Genomic DNA, 19,386 nt, shown 5'->3' on the forward strand with positions numbered 1-19,386 from the left:
ACTAGCTAGAGAGTTTTATGGGAAACACGTAGAGGGACATAAGAATGTGAAACATGACTCATCTACTTTACTAAACATGACTCATCTACTTTACTAAGGCAAGTGAGAGATTGTTGGATCTAGGGCTTGAGTGTAGTATTTTTGTCTGAGGACACTTGTTATTTTTTTAAAACAAAATAAGACTTATAATAGGACCAAAAAAAAATATATATATATATAACATATATATTTATAAAAAAATATATAGTAATAAAAAAATAAGTTGAGTTGATTTAATAAAATTAAAGTTTTTTTTTAAATTAGATGATATGTGTCCAAATCACATAATATAATTATATTTATAGATTTTATATAAAATATAAAAATTAAAAATACATTTAAAATAATATTGATTACTTTATAAAAAATTAATTTTTTAATTATTTTTTATCTAAATTAATATCAAATTAATTTTTATACACAGGGATGGATAAATAAAGGCTACAATATAATTCAAGTCTTTCTACTCTTTTTACATTTGAAATTTAATCTTTATATTTTTATTTCAAGGAATTCAATGGTCTACTTTTAGGATTTCAAAATACAAGTTTAATCTTTAATACCAATAATTATTTTGTTATATTCAAGTTTATTAAATGTTATTTTTATTTTCGTTATATAACTATTAAATGAGCATAATTTTTTATTACAAAATATCAAATCAGTAAATTTAACAATATAATTTTATTGAAGTAAATAACTTTTGAAATTTTAAAAAATAAAAATATATTGATTAAATTATAAAAGATTTAAAGAATATAAGTAATTAAAGGCGTATTTTAACGATAAATAAAATTCAAACTTATCATTAAAGCCTGCATGGTTTCAATTATTGCAATGATCCCTAAAGCATGACATATCTGACCTTCACCTGCTCACGCACATCACTCTCTATATCTGTGTTTTCTTCCGTCCCCACCCCATGCGCGTGGGGCCACCACCTCCCTCTTATTTATCATACTTCCCCTCCTCCATTCTACCCCTAAATTGTCCTACCATTTTATGTATATTTATAATTTTGTTTAATACATTTATAAATCGTATAAATGTTAATGTATTACACATTCGTTTTGGTTCATTAAAGTGTTACACATATATTATGTATATTATTAATAAATCTTTAAGTGAATTAGTTCCACAAATTAATTGGATATTAATTTAATTAAAAAATTATATAAAAATGTCATTTACTGTTATATTATTTGAGGGTGTTTAATGTTTTTATTTTAGTAAAAATCAAGAAAAATATATCTTTTGGGATCTGAACATACACTAATTATATTAGAAAAACCTTAAATATATCACTCAATCAAAGGTTTATCTAAATGTTTTTAATATGTATAATTTACTATCTCCATCATTTGTATCAATACTATTAATAAAATTATTGGTTGAGTTGGTATTACGGGTTAATCGGGGTATCAACTCAAGCAGGAAATTATAGAAATGTTCTTTCGTAATTAAAACAAGTAACATTTTATTATTTTTATTTTTAAAAAAAATGAAGAAAAATATTAATAAGATGAATTTAAACCTGTGCCAATTAGAGTAATAAAATTTTAAATTTATCACTCAACCAAATATTTCATTGTTTGTTATATATTATTTTTAAACACATATTTATTTTAAATATTTAATTTTTTTCCATATATACATGTGATAGAATTTCTAATATCAATAAAATTGTTGGATTTACTTAAAAAAAATTCAATCATGTTTTTTATTCATTGGATACCCAATTGTGGGTCTTTTTAGGGAAAATCCAACTCCCCTTAAAAGATACAAAAGAACATTGCCCTTTGTTTATTTAATTAGTATTTATTACTTTTAAAAATTAGTTAAAACTTTATTTTATTATTAATTTTATTTTTAGCTATCCAAGTAATTTGTTTAACTAATATCTCTAGGCATGAAGTAAATATTATTTGACTATTTTATATTTAATATATTATTTTTATTAATTTATTTTTCATATTGCTTATAATACTTTGTTTTATATACACCAACTTAATCAATAGTATCCAATAAGAGCTAACTGACATTGGAATATTGAAAATTTTCAAAACAATTTAAATAAAATTAAGAATTTTTAAATATATAAAAGTTCTAATAGTTTAAATAAATTAAGAAAATATAAAAAAAGCTAACAAAAAAATTTTAGAAGATTAAAAAGTGATATTTTGTTTCTTCTTGAGAATCATATATATATTTTTTGAATTTACATAATTGTTCTTTATGTAATGCTCTTTAACTAGAAATTAAAACGTACAAGTGTGTTTATACTCATGTCTTTTTGGTTATTGCAATAGCAATTGTACAATTGAGTTAAGATTCAATCAGCACATAATTGTTAGGGGCAAATACGTAAGTTTCTTAACAGGGGCCAAAATTTAATTATAATTTTTTATAGATCAAAATACAATTCTGTTATGTATTAATTTATAATTTCTTTACTTTTGAAGGGCTTAAACAAAAAATTCATTTAAAAGGGACTAAAGTGTAATTTTACTATATATTAAATTATGATTTCTTTATTTATAAGAGAACTGAATTGAAAATTTTTTTTAGGAGGTCGAAGTGTAATTTTACTATAATATTAATTTATAATTTAACTATTTATAAAAAGATTGAATTGAAATTATTTTTGTGAGGGACAAAATACAAAATTACTATATATTAATTCATAAATTTTTTATTTATAAGAGGACTAAATTTAAAATTTCCATTTTGGGGACAAATCGTTTATGTGTCCCATCAGATTGGCCTTTTATAATTGTTATTTACTATAAAAGAATTTTAACTTTTTTTAATCATATGATTTTGAATTATAAAAATAATATCAAACATTACAAAAGTTTTTATAAAAGTAAAAAAATCCAAATTAATTTTACTATTTTTGAATTTATATTATTTTATATTACTAAATAATATAGAATTAAAGTTTTTGAGAAAATAAAAAATTAGTAACTTTATATCCCCATAATTTTTTTTTTAAATTTTAAATCATTGTAAAAGATTATAAAAAAGATTTCATATTTTTTTCTAAATTTCAAACAATTTTCATATTTTAAAAAAATAACCTTAAATTATAAAATTATCATAAAATTTAAAAATAATATATATGTTTATTTATACTATTTTATCACCTCATCGTCTACTTAAAGCCATTAATCCAAGATACCAAGCTAAATGGAAAAAGGTAATAAACTATAGGACCAATTCTATGGCAAAAGGAGGGAGGGTCTCATTGTCTGCTGGGATTGAAGATACATAATCAATAAAAGCAGTTTTCATGGTCTCATGCCAATCTAATCTGACTATGAAATGAAACTACTCATTTTGATTTCGTCTGAGTTCAAAAGAAAGGGCATTGGGGAGCCAATTGAGAAACTGGTAAAGCTGCACTGTTGTAGTTGGAGAGTCAGCGTTCGCAGGCTCATCCCCACAACTAGTCAGCCAGCCCCATTCCCAGTCCCAGGGGGGAGGGCTCACACTTCATTATAGTTACGTCATTGGAAGAATTGTTCTTTTGACTACTTGGAAACCTGCAAACTTGTGATTAAATTAAATTGGTCATCATTGTGAAAATTACAAAACCAGCAAACAGTGACAAGGCTAAATAATTGTGTTTGTTAAACCATACATTTTTAATCATTATTTGCTCTTATCATCACCACCATCATCATCACCACCATCATGACTCTACTATATTTATAAATTGTTGAAAATAAATGAAGTTAGGCAAAGGGGTTAGTAAAAACAAGTTTGGGACAGGGGGGGGGGCTAAAAGAAAAGATTTTGAGGATCTCTGCCATTGGGATGAAAAACCATTTTCTCATGTTGGGTTGATGATGATTTTCTGGCCCTTGTTTGGTGACAACACAATCATTCACTAACATTCTCTATTTTTTTTAACTATATTCATTATAATTTTTTATTAATTTGAAAAATATGAATAATATATATTTATGGGTACGTGTTATCTTTTAATTTTGTTTATAAAAACTAAAAAAATAATAAATGGATTGCGTCCTGTCGTTGAAAAACAAGGGAGAAAAAAAAACAAAGGAAGCTTGTGGTTGCCGATAAAAGAAAACAGCAGTTTAAAGCCCTCATGTTTTCTCTGTCAGTCATCAGTCATCTTCTCCCTTTTTCATTTCTTTAAAAAGTCAAATTTATTCAAATTCCATTTGTTAATATACTGTAATCAATCTAACCCCTTTTGCCTTTATTGCTTGCTTGGAAAATATCTATTTCTCATTCTCATTTGTCTCTCTCTCTCTCTCTCTCTCTCTCTCTCGTGTATGAACCAGTTTATATTTATATAGATTCACGTGTGTTTGTCATCTTGGATTTGTCGCTCAATCGTAACTGGCACAAGCCAAACAAAGAGTAAGAAAGGAGAACCATATAGCAAGGAAGGAGGTGGTGTGTGTCTACATTAAAGAAGATCGGGTAGGGTTTCTTTTCAAAACCAAAAGAACACTACGAAAAAAGAGATATTCAAAGCCGTCTTTGCTGTTGTTTTTTAGGGTTGTCTTTGCAAGAAAGAAGAGGAAAAAAAAAGGTTTTAATGGAATTGGCTTTGAGCTTGGGCGATCCTTCAAAGTCGTTTTCATTTCTTGACAAAACCCCAAAGTTATCAAGCAAGGATTTAGGGTTTTGTATGGGGCTCAGGTTACAAGAGAAGGTGGACGCTTTTGAAGGTGAAGCTGCTACCGGAGATGGAGATTACAAAAGGGTTTCTTCAGATCCACCTCATCAGCTAGATCTTCTTCCTTTCTCTCCAGTTCCTCGCGTCCAACCTTCTTCTCAGCTTCGTTTTCCTTGGCTCACTGATAACGGTCAGTATTTTTAACTTATTTTCCTCTCTTTACGTCACGTTCTTGTTTATTTTCTGGGTTCTGATAATAAAAGGAAGAAAACGTATCAAAGCTTCTTTGCGGCCAAAATAAAATTTTTAAATCTGGGTTGTGTTGGACTTTGGGGAAAATATATAAGTAGTTTTGCATTAATTGTGACATTAGTGATGGAAATGGGTTCATTGGATGGACGGGGAAGAGGTTTAGACGTGAACCGGTTGGCGGTGGTGGCGTTGGGGGAGGAAGCAGAGGAAGGGGCGGCGCTGTCATCTCCGAATAGCGCAGCGTCTTCATTCCAGGTAGATTTCGGGTTTACAAATGGGAGCAGCAGAGGGAAGAGGGAGGTGGAAATGGAAACTGAAAGGGGTAGCTCAAGAGCCAGCGACGACGATGACAATGGTTCTACTCGGAAGAAACTCAGGCTGTCTAAAGAACAATCTGCTTTTCTCGAAGAAAGTTTCAAAGAACACAACACTCTCAATCCCGTAAGCTAAAAAACCCCAAATATTTCTCTTTCATTTAGGGTTAAGCTTTTTGATTGATTTGCTTGTTTAAAAATGTTGGCTCAGAAGCAAAAACTTGCCTTGGCCAAGCAGTTGAACCTTCGACCTCGCCAAGTAGAAGTTTGGTTTCAGAACAGAAGAGCAAGGTATAAGAATGTTTTTTTTTTTTCTAATATTATGAAAACTTTTTTGGGTTCTTTTTAAATAATTTTGCTGTAATAAAATGGGAAAAAACAGGACAAAGTTGAAGCAAACGGAAGTGGATTGCGAGTATTTAAAGCGATGTTGCGAGACACTGACAGAGGAAAACAGGAGGTTACAAAAGGAACTGCAAGAATTAAGAGCTTTGAAAGCTTCCCAACCATTTTACATGCAGTTACCTGCCACCACCTTAACTATGTGTCCTTCGTGTGAGCGTGTCGCCACTACTTCCACCACCGCCGATGGCAAAAATGGACTCCTACCGCTGACTAAGACTAGTGGATAACCCCTTTTTTGTTCCCTCAAACCACGTGCCCCAGCCCCGAAGCCTACTTGTGAAACCATTGGATTTGACCGACCAGTCCAAAGATGTGACCACCCTCTTTCTTTTTTTTTTTTGTTAAATATTTTTGGCTTGGAGGGTTTTTTTTTCTTTTAATTTGTCTGTAGCAGTTTTCATATGATGGGTGGTGGGGGGAAAAACGAGATTTTGTGTTTTTGATAGATTTTGTTTTGAATTGGGGGCGAAGATGGGGAAGAAATTTTGTTAGAAAGTTGCCTGTTTGTTTGAACAGAGCCTAATGTCCTCTAATGCTTTCCTTATCCACTTATTTCTTTAAAACTAAATAAAAATTCCATTTAACACCTAAAAACAATGATTTTTCTTTTTACTCATTAATTTTATTATATTTTTTAAAATTTCAAGTTTCTTCTATTTTTATTTTTTATTTTACCATCTCAACAGCTATAGATATTGAATTTTTTGATTAATAGTGCTACAAAGTTTTCATCATCTCATTGTAATCTAAGTAATTATATAATGATCTCACTAACAGAGTTAAATGTAAACCGAGTAAATGTATATGTATTTAATGATCAACTTTGGGTTTTTAATTGTAATTAACATAGTGTGGGTTTGAGCTATGATAGTCTTTGTGTTGAAACAATCATACGTTTAGTTTAGGATGTGGGTAGCCGGGTAGTTAGGGGAGCTAGGATACCTATCGGTTTCTTTAAAATAAAAATTTTTTATTTCAAATTTTAAATTAATAAATGTAAGATTATATAGACTCTTTTAAAAAAATAAAAATTTAATTTAATCTTTTAAAATTTATAAAGACATAATCTATTAAAATAATAAAATTATATTTTTATTATTATAAAAATTACAATTTAATTTCGATCCCTTAAATTATTTTTTTGACTTTACCTATAAATGTGGATTGAATTTGATCTTATTGAGTAAGGTGTGAGTTGAAAGGAACTATCTTAAGATTTGTAAATTTGGAAAGTTGTGACCTAATGTTACAATTCTTTTAGTGACATTTTACTGTTGCTTATCAAACCACCTAAGTCAACATGGCGTCTTAGAATTACCATGGCATAGGGGATGTGGTGGCATAAGGGTGTAACAACAATAAACTCATAAATCGCACAAGTAAAAAACAATAATCTATCATCTATATATATATAAGCATGAGTTTGGAGAAATTTTTAATTTATTGAGAATGTTTTTATTTAAAAATAATTATAATTTAATAAAAAATTGTACTAATTTTAAAATAAAATTATTATTTAAATAAAATTTTAAGTATAATTAATTTAAAATTTTGATTTAAAAAAAGAAATTAAATTTATTTTATTTTTAAAAGGATTGTGCTAATTTTATTGATATAAAATAGAGTTATTAATTAATTAGAATTATAAGAATCTTAATAATTATTTAATTCATATTTAAGTTAATTATATTAATTAACTAATTTTTTGATGTTTTATCTTCAACAAAACTTGAATTTAAAAAAAATCTAAAAAATTGGGTTAACTTTATTTTAAAAAAAATTAAGTCTTAACTTGATTGACACGAATATTGGTAACAAAAGGACGTGAATTTAAGTACTGTAAAGCATATTATTCTCTTATTTATGACTCAATTAACATGGATATTGTTACTCGTGCAACAGACCACAACCACAACCACAACCACAATAAAATTATTAAAAAAATAAAACTGGGTTCAAATTTAAATGAAAATTAGAGCCACAACCACAATGTATTTAAAATCGTTGCATTTTATAATAATAATTCTATTTAAAATAGTTGATTAATAATTAATCAACTGAATTGCAATCATCCCCTTTCCCACGTAACCTCAAAATCCTTCCTCTAGAGATTGTATATATAAAACAAAAACAGGTAGCATCTAATCTGATCATCGTCGTCAACCTCAAAACCCACCCTTTCTCTTTTTTTTTTTTTTCAAAATTCAATACGATTAGGATCCCAGGAAGAATAAAGAACAACCCAGTCAATCCTATTTTCACTATCTTTGAATTATATATATATTTTAAAATCTGATTCAGTAATTGAATTAGCTGCTTTTTTGGGTCTATAAAAACAAAACGAAATTGAAGGACGGGAATGGAAAAGATTGGTGAATTATTGTAAATCAAAGAGAGTTTGAGAAATCAAAGGATGCCAGGATTAGCGCGAAGAAATGAGCGGTATAGTAATGCCTCATTTGCTTTTTGGTCTAAACATAGCGATGATGTTGGCTACATTCAACCCCAGCAGGTACTATATTTTCATTTTCTTCGATTTTTGAATTCTCTCTGGGTAACTGTTATCGAACTTTTTGGTGATATATATGTCACAGGACTGGGTCAGTGTTTTTAATTTTGATTATAGTATTTGATTGGTTGCTTAATAACATTTGTTTTTAGCTTAAGACGTTATACATTTAGTTGCCTAGTCTTTTTAGTGCCAAGGCACTGAAGTATTAGTGCTATTCCTGGTTTCGAACTGAGTAGTGTAAGTGATAGAAATTATAAGTTTGATGTTAACTTTATCACTGTTGGTTCTTAAAGAATTTTGTTACTCTTTGTGGAGCTCAATGTGGCTTTTCATTGTTGTTTATCATCTTTTATATATTTTGGCTATCCAAAGTAAGAGATTGAGGAATTGGCAATTCAAAGAGTGGTGCTTGTTTGTCATTAGCAAGTAGGGATAGTGCTGTGCCTAAGGGGGCATCCAGTTGGTTAGAATGTGAAAATTCCAAGTTTGAGATTTCGTAGTTGAATCCATTGCGGGGGGACGCAGGGTCTATGGGATAGGTGAGAGTGTCCTGTTGGCCCAAGACTTCTAGTAGGTCTGCACAATATTGCTATGCTTTCCACTCTCATGTGTACTAACAAATATGGATGGTGTTGATAATAAATTTAATAATGGATATGTTTTATAACAAACTTGTTTAATTATAATTATTTTTTTTATTAGTTACTAAGAAAGTGCAATGCTTTTTATTATAGTTCTGGAGTGAGCTGTCATTGCAAGCTAGGCAGGAGCTCCTTAGAATTGATACAAACCCTCTTTGAGCAAGCTCGTAAGAACATGTACTGCTCCAGATGTAATGGACTACTGCTTGAAGGTTTTTTGCAGATTGTCATGTATGGAAAATCATTGCAGCAGGAGAAAGTAGCTGGTAATCTTCATTCCAACAGGTCAGGAGTCTCAAAAAACCAAATTGATGGTGGATTGAGTATGACAGATGGGTCAAAAGATGAAATTCAAGATCCATCTGTCCATCCTTGGGGGGGTCTGACCACAACTCGTGATGGGTCATTGACACTTCTTGACTCCTATTTGTCCTCAGAATCGCTTGATGGGCTCCAAAATGTTTGTGCTGGTCAAATTCTATTCTCTGATTATGTTTTTGCTTCCCGTCTAGTTGTTGATGTTTACATTGAATCAGGTATTTGACAGTGCGCGTGAAAGGGAGCGGGAGTTGCTCTATCCTGATGCTTGTGGTGGGGGAGGTTGAGGTTGGATAAGCCAAGGAATTGCTAGTTATGGAAGAGGACATGGAGCAAGAGAAGCATGTGCGCTGCACACTTCCAGGCTTTCTTGTGACACCTTTATGGATTTTTGGTCAGCTCTAGGAGAGGAAACTCAGCAATCTCTCTTAAGAATGAAGAAAGAGGATTTTATTGAGAGGCTCATCTACAGGTGTGTTTATAGCTCCTTTATGGTTGAATGTGTTACCATTAGCTGTATTGTTCAGCCAGAGAATGGTGTGAAGTCTTATGTCATTGATCAAGCAGTTTGTACTGGAGCTAGAAATATAAGGCTAGTTTCATTTATCGTCCTTCGAGAGTGCTTTATATTATCTGCCCTCCTAGTTGATTAGGACATGCTGTGTAGTAAATTTAGTTATCGAGCATCTGATTTCCTAGCTATGAGTGTGCATGCCTTTTAAATGGTAAACTGTCGAAATTAAACTTGTGATGGGCCATAAAGTGAGGAAATGGAATTCCAGCAAATTTAAAAATATTTTTCCTGAGATTAGGGTTGTTTGACATTACTTAATCTACTTCAAAAATGTTAAAACACTAGGTACCGAAGGATTTTATTTTTTTTGGTCGGTTGACTTAGCCATAACATAAGTTTTATCACAGAAGTCTATGATTCTTCTTCGAATGGATTTGTTCTTTCATATGATAGTGTAATTGTAGGAATATTCTGTAAATATTTTAGGAATATTTTGTAGATATTTTCTTTATTAAAATCCCTTATTTTAAGGGATCATATCTCCTATTTAGTATCTTTCCTAACTTAGAGTTTCCTAAAGTAGTGTCATAGGTTGTATATAAAAACTCTGATTTATGTTCTATTTAGTATAAAATACTCTGATTTCTACATGGTATCAGCTTAGGTTACGATTTCTTTTTCAACCTAGACCATGTCCGAAACTCCTTCTCCTACTTCGGAGATTACTTCAAATCCAGAAAATTTTTCTGGTTCCGATGCTCCATCAGATTCGTCTGGTCTGACTATCACCTGCCATCGATTGAATGGCAACAATTTTCTTGAAGGGTCTTGTGAAGGTAATCTGGTCATAAAAGATCCAGAAGGTAACCTTTCTTCTACTGCATTTTTCTCCTCCCAGTTGACTCCTAATTGGATCCTCGATTCTGGTGCTACGGATCATATGACTGGTAACAAGGCATTGTTTCACAATTTTTTCCATACCTTTGGTAAAGCTGTCAAAACGGCTGATGGTACCTTGTGCAAAATAGAGGGACATGGCACTGTTATTCTCAATGAACAGATTGCACTTAAAAATGTTCTCTTTGTACCAAATCTGGCGTGCAATCTCATCTCTGTTAGTAAATTGTCCACAGACTTGCACTGCTCTGTAATTTTTAATGATCGTGATTGTACTTTGCAGGCACTGAACTCGAAGAAGATGATTGGTAAGGCCAGCTTGCATAATGGTCTCTACATCCTCCCTACCTCTCCTAAAATCGAGATCTCCAAGTCATTTACCGCTTTAGGAAAAGTTGATACTGTTATGTTATGGCACTTTCGTTTAGGCCATCCTAGTTTCCAATACCTTGCAAAATTGTTTCCTGCTCTATTCATTAATAAAAGGCCTAATTCTTTTTCTTGCAAAGTTTGCTCTCTTGCCAAACATACTAAATCATCTTATTTTCCTTCTACATACAAGCCTTCTTACCCTTTTGCTTTGATCCATAGTGATATTTGGGGCCCTTCTCGGGTGAAGAATGCTGATAATTGTAAGTGGTTTATCACTTTTATTAATGATCACAGTAGGATAACTTGGACTTATTTGCTGAAAGATAAATCTGAAACTGCTAGTGTTTTTGTGCAATTTTATAACATGGTTCTCACTCAATTTGGGTCTAAAATCCAGCTCTTTAAATCTGATAATGGCAGTGAATTTTTTGCTAGGTCTTTAGGTGATTTTTTTAAGAAAAAGGGCATAGTTTAGATTAGTTCTTGTGTTGGAACCCCACAGCAAAATGGCGTTGCCGAAAGAAAAAATAGGCACCTTCCTGAAGTTACTCGTTCTCTTCTATTTACCACTAATGTTCCTAAATATTTGTGGGGGAAGCCTTATTAACTGCCACATATTTAATCAACCGGATGCCTAGTAAGGTTTTAAAATTTCAAACGCCTCAATCTATATTTTTGCAGCACTTTCCTCATTTTAAGCCTTCTCCTCCATTCTGCCACTTAAAATTTTTGGCTGCACTGTTTTTATCCAAAATATTGCTCCTAATAAGTCCAAGTTAGATCCTAAGTCTTTAAAATGTGTATTGGTTGGGTATTCTTCACTTAAGAAGGGTTATAAATGCTATCATCCTCCTTCTAAACGATTTTTCACCACTATGGATATAACATTTTATGAGCAGGATTCCTATTTCACTCAGGCTGAAATTCAGGGGGAAACATGGAGTGATTTTCAGCCACAACAGGTATCTCCTTCTAATCTTCATTCTCAACCTTCAGAATTGCCATCTTGTTCGCCATTACCTGCAGATCTGTCACCTGTGAATGCTCCCATTGATTCTCCTGTAGTACCTATGACTAATTCACCTACACCCACTTTAAACACTCTTCCTGAAAATACACCTACTCCAATTGACAGTCTTCAAAAAACACCATCACCCAAACAGCTTCGTGTCTACACAAGAAAAAGAAGACATATCCCTGAGACTGCTTTGCAATCTGATTCTTGCCGAGAATTGGATTTGGGTCCAGCTGCCGAAATGGAAGAAGAAATCAGTAAGTCCACTACTCTAGATGACTTTCCTATTGCTATTAGAAAAGGGGTTAGACAGTGCACCAAGCATCCTATTGAAAAATTTACTGGTTATAATTCATTGATGCCGTCTTTTCAAGCATTTACAGCAACTTTGGATAAAGAACAGGTTCCCACAAGCATAGCTGAAGCTCTAAAGGATCCAAAATGGAGAAGGGCTGTTGAAGAGGAAATTTGTGCACTAGAGAAAAATGCTACTTGGACCATTACAGACCTTCCTCAAGGAAAAAAGGCTGTCGGCTGTAAATGGATCTTTGCTGTAAAGTATAACTCCAATGGCAGTATCCAACGATACAAAGCTAGACTAGTGGCCAGAGGTTTCACGCAAACATATGGGATAGACTTCACAGAAACTTTTGCACCTGTGGCAAAGCTTAACACTATTCGAGTACTCCTAAGTTTGGCTGTAAATTGCGATTGGAAATTACACCAACTTGATGTAAAAAACGCATTTCTTAATGGCAAGCTTGAGGAAGAAGTCTATATGCAATTGCCACCTGGCTCAAAGTCTATTGAAGGTAGCAACAAGGTTTGCAAGCTCAACAAGTCTCTATACGGGTTAAAACAATCACCCAGAGCTTGGTTCGAGAGGTTCACTAAAGTCATTCTTCAAAATGGCTACAAGCAGTCCCTTGCCGATCATACGCTTTTCATCAAGGTAACTTCTACAAATAAGAAAGCTATCCTAATTGTGTATGTGGATGACATCATTCTTACTGGAGATGATGAGGAAGAGATTAGCAATTTGAAGAAGTTGTTAAACAGGGAATTCGAAACCAAGGACTTGGGAAAGCTAAGGTATTTCCTAGGAATGGAGGTGGCAAGATCAAAAGAAGGACTTGTGATCAACCAGAGAAAGTATGTACTTGATTTACTCAAAGAAACTGGTTTTCTTGGCTGTAAGCCGGCTGATACACCAATGGAGGCAAACTTGAGATTCAATAAAGAAGATGAGTCCTTAGTAGACAGAGAGAAATTTCAAAGGTTAGTTGGGAAACTAATCTACTTATCCTTGACAAGGCCAGATATAGTTTTTCCCGTAAATGTGATAAGTCAACACATGACTAATCCTACTGAAGAGCATATGGCAGCAGCAAATAGAATTCTCAAGTACTTGAAGAAAACTCCAGGACACGGCTTAATGTTTAAGAAGACACAAGACAGAACTGTTAAGATTTTTACAGACTCTAGTTGAGCTGGAGATCTCACTGAAAGAAGATCCACTAGTGGGTACTGCACTTTTGTTTGGGGTAACCTTACAACTTGGAGAAGTAAGAAACAATCTGTTGTTTCAAGAAGTAGTGCTGAAGCTGAATTTAGAGCACTAGCTTTGGGGATATGCGAAGGAATTTGGCTACTTAAATTACTAAAAGAACTTGGCACAAATCAGGAGGATCACTTTGAAGTTTTGTGTGATAATCAATCTGTCATTCAGATTGCCAAGAACCCAGTTCAACATGACCGAACAAAGCATGTTGAAATTGATAGGCATTTTATTGCTGATCAAGTCAACAAAAAGACAGCCACTCTTTCTTACATTCCTTCAGAAGGACAAATTGCAGACATTCTTACCAAGGCTTTGCCAAAACCTGTGTTCAATAAATTCCTATTCAAGCTGGGATTATACAATGTATATTCTCCAGCTTGAGGGGGAGTGTAGGAATATTCTGTAAATATTTTAGGAATATTTTGTAGATATTTTCTTTATTAAAATCCCTTATTTTAAGGGATCATATCTCCTATTTAGTATCTTTCCTAACTTAGAGTTTCCTAAAGTAGTGTCATAGGTTGTATATAAAAACTCTGATTTATGTTCTATTTAGTATAAAATACTCTGATTTCTACAGTAATTCTAAGGAATCTCCAAGAAGCATGTATTGACCTGTAGCAATTGGGGTTTATGCTTTTCCTTTTTCCCTGGTTCTCAAGCATTATATGAAACCATTAATGGCCAGAAGTCTCTGTTTTTGCTCTTACGAAAGTTTCCTACAGAATTATTAGGCATGGAGTGAACTATATTCATTACAAGCTAATTATGATTAGCTGTTTTTAAATTTTGCCTGTATAGATCTTGTGCCTCACATTCCCATCTTTATTGCAGGTTTTAACGGCAAGAGATTTTGCAGAGATTGCAGAAGAAATGTTATCCATGAGTTCAAGGAACTGAAGGAACTAAAACGCATGCGAAGAGAACCTCAATGTATTAGTTGGTTTTGTGCTGCAGATACAGCTTTTCTATATGAGGTGCTTCATCCATATCTTAAACCTATTAGTGCACTAACTATTGTTACAATAATAGCTTTTGTCTTCTTTCCATCTACTTATAAATAACAATTGTCCAAAATAAAAAATTTGACTAATTTTATAATAATCTATTGAGGTTACTGTCAGAACTTTCAAAGTATATGCGACTTACACAACATTTTTCCTTACTCCTACCCAGGTATCTGATGACAGAGTCCAGGCTGATTGGCACCAAACTTTTGCTGACACTTATGGAACCTACCACCATTTTGAATGGGCAGTTGAAACTGGGGTGGGAAAGTCAGATATTATGGAATTTGAAAATGTTGGCATGAAAGGAAGTGTTGAAGTCAATGGCTTGGATCTTGATTGCTTGAATTCCTGTTATATCACCCTGAGGGCCTGGAAATTGGATGGCCGCTGCTCTGAGCTTTCTGTAAAAGCCCATGCTTTAAAGGGCCAACAATGTGTTCATTGCAGGCTTGTAGTTGGAAATGGTTATGTTAGAATCACAACAGGTGGAAGTATTAGAAGGTTTTTTAAGCATGCGGAAGAGGCTGAGGAAGAAGAGGTAGTTGAAACTTTGTGAGGCTTATAGAAAAGGTTGAGTGTTTGGATGGTAGTGGTGTTGAACTTTTAACTCATCTTTCAGGATGATGGTTCCATTGACAAGGATGGAAATGAACTCGATGGAGAGTGTTCGCTTCCCCAAAAGCATGCAAAGAGTCCTGAACTTGCTCGACAGTTTCTCCTTGATGCAGCGACTGTTATATTTAAAGAACAGGCATGTTCAAATTGTTACTAATTTTTTGTGCTTCAAAGTCTTGCAATATGGCTGCATTCTTTTCAATTGTTTACATAAAAAAAAGAATAAATTAAAACCTTTATGTGTGTACAAGAATGTGATTGGTAAGAAGTTATCAAAATTACAGTGCATATATTGACTTCATGTATTAATTAGCAGCAAGCAAGTTATTCACCAGAACTCAGTCCATTGGTTTTGACAGATTCTCTATTTAAGTTTGCCTTTTTGGTTGAAATTTGTGCCTTAGGAAAGCAGCACTAATGATAAATGAATATTTTTCTTTGGCTAAACTTCGAGGATAGGGTGTTATGTTTTTAACTTAATGACCTGGAAGCACTTATTTGCGTGTTACATAAAGTTGGGGTACTGTAGTTACTTCAAGAAGATTACTATAGGATGTTCATAATACTATAGCTACTTAGCTGGCAGGAGGAAATGCAATTAATTTGTTGTGTAAGCAATGATATCTTGAGGGTTGAGACATGAAGCCAATCTTGCTAATCTGTTCTGTTCTTATAAGTTTGTTTGAAGAGAAATGCTAATCTGCCATCTAGTTGGTTGTTTTTAAATTATGAACAAATCCCATGCAGGTACTAAACCTCATTCTCCTTTTGCTCAAATTCGTGTTCATAGAGTGGCACATTTTGTACTGGCTAAAATGAAGATGTTTTGGGAGTAGTCTATAAAGATTCTTTTTTCTAAGAAATAATAGGCTATTACTCAATCTAAAGGAGTGAAAGCATACTTGAGTTTTAATGATAGGGAAGAACACCAGAGGTTCTTGGTGGGGAAGAGTGAGTTGATCCAAGTTTCACAGTTAGATGCTGCGAGAAAGGATATAGAACCTGTAAATTTAAGTGATACAATCTGCACAAGTTCAATGAGTTCAAATTTAAGGCTATGTTTAAAAAGATCTTATAAGATTTGAAGTAACTGAATCACGAGAGCTATGATGAGTTTGATTTGAATACTGTCTTTTATACAATGTTTAAACTATCCAAATCTCTCCCCAATCCCTAAAGTGGAGTTTGATTTGAATACTGTCTTTTATACAATGTTTAAACTATCCAAATCTCTCCCCACTCCCTAAAGTGGAGGATATTACGCGTTTAAGCACGTTTGAACCAATGTCCTCCAAATTGTTGCAATAGCAACGATGCCAACCGACCTAAGGCTCAACCTTGTTTTGAACACATTTAAAGACTGATAAGAATTAACTTGGGACTTTGGTTATGTGGTTCTTATGGATAGTGTATGTAGAGTTGTGGCACAGCAAAATTACTAGTTCAGTTGTTTGTGTTTTTATTATTGCTATAATTCTTCTTACAAACTTCATTTCAATTTATCCATTTTGATATTCAGGTTAAAAAGGCTTTCAGGGAAGGCACAGCACGCCAGAATGCACAGAGTATCTTTATTTGTCTTGCACTGAAGCTGCTGGAAGGACGTGTTCATGTTGCATGCAAGGAAATTATTACCTTAGAAAAGCAGGTCTGAATAATTTTTGGTACTTCAGGATAGGTTTTCCTTCGTGCTTATCAGGAAATGTAAGTCTGTTCTCTATTTTCTGATAAAATAGTACTGATACCATGTGATTTCTACAGATGAAGCTTCTTGAAGAAGAAGAGAAGGAAAAGCGTGAAGAAGAAGAACGCAAGGAGAGGAAAAGAACAAAAGAACAAAAAAAAAAGCACAGGAGAAAGGAGAGACTAAATGGAAAAGCAAGAGAGAAAGAAAAATATTGTTCCGTGTCAAGTATTACTTCTGTTGCTCTTGATGTCTCAAATGAAGAATCTTCACGTAGTGTAGAGGTTGAAGAAAATGTTGCTATTAATTGCAAAGATTCTGTTGGTGACACAGGTGATATTGTGTCTAGACCTGATTTTACAAATGTTGAAGAACAGTTTGTAAATGGGCATTCCCCTTTGAGTTTGCAAAATCAAATCTTTGATAGTCCTGATGGAGACGGTATGGAAGTGAAAGATGGGAATGGCCCTTTTACAGAGCGATCAAAATTTTCTTGGCAGAGATTGAAGTTTCGAAAGGATGGTCAATTTGATTCATCCCTGAAACGGTGTGCTCGGCGTCAGGTTGCTGTTGTTTCAGAAAGTGCTCCTGTTCATAGATCTCAGCCAAGATATCAAGGGCAAAACTTTGAAGCCCCTTCCAGGAGCATCAATGGATTAAATAGGCAATTAAAGATAAGCAGTGCAAGGTCCAGTGGTCAGCTTTGTGGTGTTAAGTGTACTGAGAAGTTTCAGTGTTCCAACAGTCAGAGTGACAGATACAATTGCTACTCTTGCAGTTGCTATCAACACAATGAGTATAGAGCCAAGATGATGCCACATGTTTCTGCAACTAGAGTAGGTAGAGAACCCAAATCTGTGAGCAAATCAGAATCTGCACTGGATATGTCTAAGCAAGTCCCCCAAGGTAACAAGTATAATATGCAAGATTATATACGTGAAGATTGTGGAAAGCTAAAAAATAAAATTATGGTTGGAGCACATCATTCTGCTCGAGATTCACTTCACTGCAAGAAAGTTTGGGGGGCCATAGGAGCTGGACCTGATGATAATTTTATTAAGTCATCTGGTGCGACATGGTCAAGTGAAGGTAGTGTAAATTTGGGTGAAACTGATCATGAGCACAGCAAGGTTATCAAATCAAGAAACTCCAGCCTCGCAACAAATGAGGACTTTCATGTGGAAAAACAGGATGAATGCTTGTCACTGAATGCTGCATATGACGAAATTGGAATTTATCCTAATAGAAATCCTACCTTGAATGGGAGTTCTCTTTCTATGATTAGTTGGAAGTCTAGTTCTGATAATTTCTCTTGCTATGATCTCAGCAATACCTCCTCTTCAAATCATGGAAATTTGGGATCGTCATCGACTTCAGATTCTGAAGATGCCAGTCAACAGTCAGCAGGGAGAGATACTTCACTTTACACAAAAAATGGCTTCAGTGAGTGTCAGTTGAAAGGAAAGGATAAAAAGCAGGATGTTAGTGGAGGGGTTGCTCCAGAAAGCCAGGCATTGTTTGGACATTCACCTGATGGTCGAGGGAACAAGGTATCAGGAAATCTGCTGATAAAAACTGCTGAAAATTTTGAAGATGGAAAAGCAACTGCTCTTACGAGTTCTCAGCATCAAAGCATGTCTACATCAATGCAAAACCAACATTTACAATTTCTATTTCAAGCTCCTTCGGCCATGGGTTACTACCATCAGAATCCTGTTTCTTGGCCAGCAACTCCAGCTAATTGATTAATGCCTTTCCCTCCAAACCCTTATCTATATACTGCCGCTCTTGGCTATGGTTCTAACGGCAACTCACCTTTATGCATGCCGTATAGCACGCTACTGCATTTACGGACACCCCTGTTTAATCCTGGTTCTGTTCCCATTTATCGTCCAATCTCAAATGTCAATGGCTTGTACGCTGAGCAAATTCAGTTTCCCGAGCCTGGTACAGAAAAAGAAGCTTTGCCTGAAGTTAATTCAAAGGGGGTTCCTGGCAGGCTGCAAGTAACAGAACAAGCGAGAAAGGAGAAGGTAGGCAGAATGTTGTTTATGCCAAATTGCACACGGATGACACTAGCTTTTCCTTGTTCCAGTTTGGTGGGCCTGTGGCTCTTTCAACAGGATGCAAATCTAATCTTGTTCCTTTGAAGGATGAGATTGTTGTGGTAGAACATTCATCTCAATTTTCTGCGGATCATGTTGAAAACAATCATGCTTGCAATAAAAAAGAGTCTACAATTGAAGAATACAATTTGTTTGCAGCGAGCAATGGCTTAAGATTTTCGTTATTCAAAACATAAATAGTTAGGTATAGGTGAAGGTTTTGGAATTCGTCCCCATCTTCTTGCCCAAAATATACTAAGTTTGAGATATTTTGTAATTTGGTATACAATAATCTTACTGTATAAGAAAATCCAGTTTTGGCTCTTACTAAGATACCCATTTTCTTATTATTTTATCTAATATAAACACATAATTTTGAACTAATATACACATTTTTTTCATTTTCTCTCTTCTTACCATTCTAATTTAAAACGATTGATTTTTATGTGTTATAATATAACCTATTTTCTTTCATCTT

General features: G+C 33.6%; 1 protein-coding gene and 1 pseudogene across 1 annotated transcript; both read left to right on the forward strand.

Annotated features, from left to right (window-relative positions):
- Positions 1 to 4,093: 4,093 nt before the first annotated feature.
- LOC107889494 (homeobox-leucine zipper protein HAT14) lies at positions 4,094 to 6,258 on the forward strand. The gene is made up of 5 exons (XM_016813939.2): positions 4,094 to 4,494; positions 4,572 to 4,883; positions 5,067 to 5,386; positions 5,471 to 5,550; positions 5,642 to 6,258. The coding sequence occupies exons 2-5, from the start codon at positions 4,613 to 4,615 to the stop codon at positions 5,889 to 5,891; spliced, it is 921 nt and encodes a 306-aa protein (XP_016669428.1). The 5' UTR covers positions 4,094 to 4,494; positions 4,572 to 4,612; the 3' UTR covers positions 5,892 to 6,258.
- Positions 6,259 to 7,765: 1,507 nt separating this feature from the next.
- LOC107889493 (uncharacterized) lies at positions 7,766 to 19,235 on the forward strand (annotated as a pseudogene).
- Positions 19,236 to 19,386: the final 151 nt, after the last annotated feature.

This window comes from Gossypium hirsutum, chromosome A09 (genome assembly GCF_007990345.1).
Source record: "Gossypium hirsutum isolate 1008001.06 chromosome A09, Gossypium_hirsutum_v2.1, whole genome shotgun sequence".
NCBI classification, from domain to species: domain Eukaryota; kingdom Viridiplantae; phylum Streptophyta; class Magnoliopsida; order Malvales; family Malvaceae; genus Gossypium; species Gossypium hirsutum.

Excerpts from the sequence above, each read along its gene's own strand:
- LOC107889494 (XM_016813939.2), top strand. The coding sequence starts at position 4,613 with ATGGAATTGGCTTTGAGCTTGGGCGATCCTTCAAAGTCGTTTTCATTT. Across the intron at positions 4,884-5,066 it reads TCCTTGGCTCACTGATAACG|TGATGGAAATGGGTTCATTG; the intron begins GTCAGTATTTTT and ends TTGTGACATTAG. Across the intron at positions 5,551-5,641 it reads TTTCAGAACAGAAGAGCAAG|GACAAAGTTGAAGCAAACGG; the intron begins GTATAAGAATGT and ends GGGAAAAAACAG.